Genomic DNA, 4,603 nt, shown 5'->3' with positions numbered 1-4,603 from the left:
CGTGTGGACAGAGAGGGTTCATTCAAACGACGTCGTTTTTGACCCGCTTCGAGTGTATGGACAGAATTTGTTCATCGAAACGACACCGTTTTCTAGACCGTTGTTCAGCTCGTGCTGGGTGTGGATAAAGACTTGGAGTGAAACGCTCGGGCGGATGAGGGAGCCTGTAGGGGCTGTAGGGTGTGCAGTAAAACGACGTCGTTTTCAAATATGCAGATGAGAGAACTGAGTTGACAGTGACTGAACTGACATAATGGTGTCGTTCTGGGACCGTTATTCAGCTGATGTGGTTGCTTAAGGAAGTTACTTATCGTATCTATACCGTCCACATCAGTGTATCTTGTGTCCTAGCTGGCGTGGACGGTTGCGATGTGAGTGGGAAGTGGAGGATTCTGAACCAAAGAGAAATGAGTGGTAAATTTGCTATGCTCCTTTATATATATATAAAAATATTACATTTTCACCATTTGCAAAACTTACCTTAAAATCAATGTTTTTATAATCGGAGCGATTCATGATTTATTGGTCGAATCATGATTCAAACTGATGATATTATAAATATATAATTTATATTTTATTAAAATTAAAAATATATATAATTAAAAATTAATAATATTTATGATATTATTTATTCATTTTTATATAAATATATTAATATTTTAAATTTATTAACCAAAATATATATAATATTTAAATATGAAAATATATTGAAAATTGTAAAAGAAATTGTATTCAACTATTTAAGTACGAAGACATATTGAAAATGAAAAAAAAAATTATGTAATTTATATATATATATATATATATATATATATTTTGAAATAAATCCTTAACACATTAAGCATAGGTGGGCCGTGTAGGGACCCATCACGTGGCACACGTCCCCTGACGACACGTGGCACGTGTTCCTACCCGGAATATCCACATCCTGATTTCCCCAAAAGTATACGTGGCGCGCTTTCCTATCCGGACCACCTCCATCACTCATCCGGCGACCTTTCATATCCCACCCGGATATGTTTATCCCGGACCACCGCCATCACTCATCCGGCGGCCTTTCATATTCCACCCGGATATGATCATCCGGATCACTGGTCAAACTAAGCGTGCCTCACTACGTCATTCTGACATCCTGTCACAAATCATATTCCGATACTTGCAGAGCGAAAAGACAGAAGTGACAGCTAGTCACTTCCCACGACCTCTGACAGCCGTTCGTAGGATGAGGATGTCCCTGCCACCACCTAGTGGCAATCATGGTAAACCAGAAAGCCTTCCATCATTTATGGAGGAGAGAGAGTTTCTAAATGGTATATATATGAACCTTCGCACAAAGAAGAAGGTAAGCTTCTCAATACCTAGTAAAAGGCCAACTGTGTCATCTGCTTTTATCTCTCTTTCCATGGCTGACAAAACCATCGGAGGGTGTGTCCGGACCCCCTGTCCGGACGCCTTTTGCAGGGGCAGCTGAATCAGGAATTCGTGTTCGTTGAGATCGTATATCCATCCATTGAGCAGCTACATGGATCGCTGAGAATACGAGGCCTCAACATTGGCGCCGTCTGTGGGAACGTTTTTCGCTGATTCAGTAAATAGCAGAAATGGCTACGCCTTCCCAAAGCCATTCATCTGGTAGAAGAGAGGAAGATAATTCTGAATGGCGCCAAGCCATCGAAAGAAGGCAGTTAGCGAGCGAGCGACAACTACAAACTCTCCTCCAGGAGACGACGAGGTTAAGAGAAGAAAATGCAATACTACGTATCCAGGCATCGTCGACAGGAGTTCCCCGTCGTCAGCACTCCCGGGGCCAGGTGGCCAACTCAAGGGCTCACCAGGAGTCGATTTACCCTGGAACAGCGGGAGCAATCCCTGAAACACGCAGCGCTAGGCCGCATGAGCCACACACGCCTATGCCTCGAGCTCCCCGTGAAGAGAGCTCAGATTCCACCCACTTCTCGTCAAAAGACGACGTGACAGAAGATCCCAATTGTCGGGCGCCATGCGCGCGAGACTGGGCCCCCAGCAAACTGGCAGGCCCAAGCCACCGATGACCACCACAGGGGGAGTGCACCATGACCCTACGGTCACCCCCATACCACAGAACGTTCTCTCGCACCGTGACCCCTTGATCACCCCCATGATGCAGAACGTTCCACCGCACCAAGCGGTACGAACCATTGGGAAAAATCTCCTGAGCGAGCCACCCATGGGCTCCATTAGCAAAAGGTTGGATGACATGCTCTCCACGCCTTTCTGCTCTCATATCATTCATTACGAACCCCCAAGGGGGTTTCTCGTACCAAAGTTCTCCACATACGATGGGTGCAGTGACCCCTTTGACCATATCATGCACTATCGACAGCTCATGACCCTCGACATAGGCAACGACCCGCTGCTGTGCAAAGTATTCCCTGCCAGTCTGCAAGGACAGGCTCTTTCATGGTTCCATCGCCTACCTCCTAATTCGGTGGATAATTTCAGAGACCTTTCAGAAGCTTTCGTGGGACAATACCTATGCTCCGCCCGACATAAGCAAAACATCAGCACCTTGCAAAATATAAAAATGAAGGATAATGAATCCTTGAGAGAGTTCGTGAAACGATTTGGCCAGGCTGTCCTACAAGTGGAAGCTTGCAGCATGGACGCTGTCCTACAGATTTTCAAACGATGCATTTGCCCAGGCACTCCCTTTTTTGAGTCACTAGCAAAAAAGCCTCCTATGACAATGGACGACTTATTTCGACGTGCAAACAAATACTCAATGCTTGAAGATGACGTACGGGCAGCCACCCAGCAAGTATTGGTTGCCGGACAGGCATCCAAGGGTACTACAGAGGGAAGCACTAAACCTCCGGACAGGCCAAGACCATCCGATCGAAGGCAAGAAGGGCCAAGCCGCCGGAAATGCCACCCCTCACACCACTCTCTATAACTTATGAGAAGCTTCTCCCTATGATCCAGAGCATGTCCGATTTCAGGTGGCCCAGACCCCTCGGATCGGATCCATCCAGGAGAGACCATAGCAAAAAATGCGCTTACCATAAGGAGCACGGCCATACAACGGAGACGTGCAGAAGCCTCCAATATTTGGTGGAAAGGCTTATAAAGGCGGGTCATCTAAGGCAATACCTCCGTTCAGATGCTAGAGATGGAGATGCCTCCCGGGGCCGCGACTCTGGGGCCCCCATGGCTCCGGCCGGCCCCAAAGCCGTCATAAATTACATTAATGGAGGCCCGTCGGATGAAGAGCTCAATTCCAAGCGAAAAAGGCAGAGGTTGTTGCGGGAAGCGATGGTGCGTGAGCGTATCAATTCCATCCGACCTGGGATAACCGAATGAGGCCCGCACCCCATAGACGGGACAATCATTTTTCCTCCAGTAGACCCCACGCGGATATTACGTTCGCACCGTGATGCCCTCATTCTATCCTTGGGGATAGACAAATTGACGTAAGACGCATCTTAATTGACCCAGGTAGCTCAGCTGATCTGGTGCAAGCATCAGTCATAAGCCACATGGGACACAACTTAGTCGGTCTCGAAAACCCTGGAAGGATTTTGTCCGGATTCAACGGGGCATCAACTATCTCATTGGGAGACATTGTGCTACCAGTCCAAGCTGGCCCAGTCACTCTCAACGTTCAATTTTCGGTAGTACAAGATCTATCACCCTTCAATGTTATCTTGGGACGCACATGGCTACACTGTATGAAGGCCATCCCCTCCACATATCATCAGATGGTAAGCTTTCTCACTGAAGATGGGCAAACCAACCTATACGGCAGCCAGCTAGCCGCTCGCCAATGCTACCAGATAGCAAGAGAAGCAGGGACCAGTCGGGAGAATGAACCCCTCCCCGAATCCACCCATGCGCTCGACCAATAGCAGTCACTGTATCCGGCGGACAGAGATCCCCCGGTAGCAGATCCCTTACAAACAATACAAATTTCAGAAGAAGATTCTCATCTTACTCATATAAGTTCCCTTTTAACGCCCGAAGAAACCCAGAACATCCAAGACATCCTCCGGCAAAACCATGACGTTTTCGCATGGACACACTCTGATATGAAGGGAATTCACCCCTCGATAGTCTCGCATAAGCTTAACATTTTACCAATGGCAAAACCCATCCGGCAAAAGGTTAGACGTTTTCACCCGGATAGGCAAAAAGTCATCCGGATGGAGATTGACAAACTACTGGAGGCCGGATTCATCAAAGAAGTGGAATATCCAGACTGGTTGGCAAATGTAGTAGTCGTACCCAAGAAAGAGGGCAAATGGCGGGTCTGCGTCGACTATACCAACCTCAATAAAGCATGCCCAAAAGACAGTTTCCCTTTGCCACGAATAGATCAGATTGTGGATTCTACCGCCGGGCAAGGGATGCTCTCCTTTCTGGACGCTTTCTCCGGATATCACCAAATCCCCATGGCCCCAGATGATCAAGAAAAGACAGTCTTCATAACGCCACACGGACTTTACTGTTACAAAGTCATGCCATTTGGTCTCAAAAACGCTGGCGCCACTTATCAAAGACTGATGACAAAGATATTCAAACCTCTAATTGGCCGCACAGTGGAAGTGTATATTGATGACGTCGTGGT

General features: G+C 47.3%; 2 protein-coding genes across 2 annotated transcripts; both read left to right on the top strand.

Moving 5' to 3' along the window:
- Positions 1-2,047: 2,047 nt before the first annotated feature.
- Positions 2,048-3,339, top strand: LOC117919297. Its single transcript, XM_034836446.1, has 2 exons — positions 2,048-2,880; positions 2,979-3,339. Exons 1-2 carry the CDS (start codon positions 2,048-2,050, stop codon positions 3,337-3,339), a joined length of 1,194 nt encoding a protein of 397 aa, XP_034692337.1.
- A 176-nt stretch (positions 3,340-3,515) lies between these two features.
- LOC117919295 lies at positions 3,516-3,884 on the top strand. Its single transcript, XM_034836444.1, has one exon. The coding sequence runs from the start codon at positions 3,516-3,518 to the stop codon at positions 3,882-3,884; it is 369 nt and encodes a 122-aa protein (XP_034692335.1).
- The last annotated feature ends 719 nt before the right edge of the window (positions 3,885-4,603 follow it).

Source organism: Vitis riparia, chromosome 7, assembly GCF_004353265.1.
Source record: "Vitis riparia cultivar Riparia Gloire de Montpellier isolate 1030 chromosome 7, EGFV_Vit.rip_1.0, whole genome shotgun sequence".
Taxonomy (NCBI): Eukaryota; Viridiplantae; Streptophyta; class Magnoliopsida; order Vitales; family Vitaceae; genus Vitis; species Vitis riparia.
This window is presented reverse-complemented; position numbering and strand designations above follow the sequence as displayed.

Coding starts and splice junctions, on each gene's coding strand:
- LOC117919297 (XM_034836446.1), top strand. CDS start 2,048: ATGACCACCACAGGGGGAGTGCACCATGACCCTACGGTCACCCCCATA. Junction 2,881..2,978: donor CCAAGACCATCCGATCGAAG/GCAAGAAGGGCC, acceptor GTCCGATTTCAG/GTGGCCCAGACCCCTCGGAT.
- LOC117919295 (XM_034836444.1), top strand. CDS start 3,516: ATGGGACACAACTTAGTCGGTCTCGAAAACCCTGGAAGGATTTTGTCC.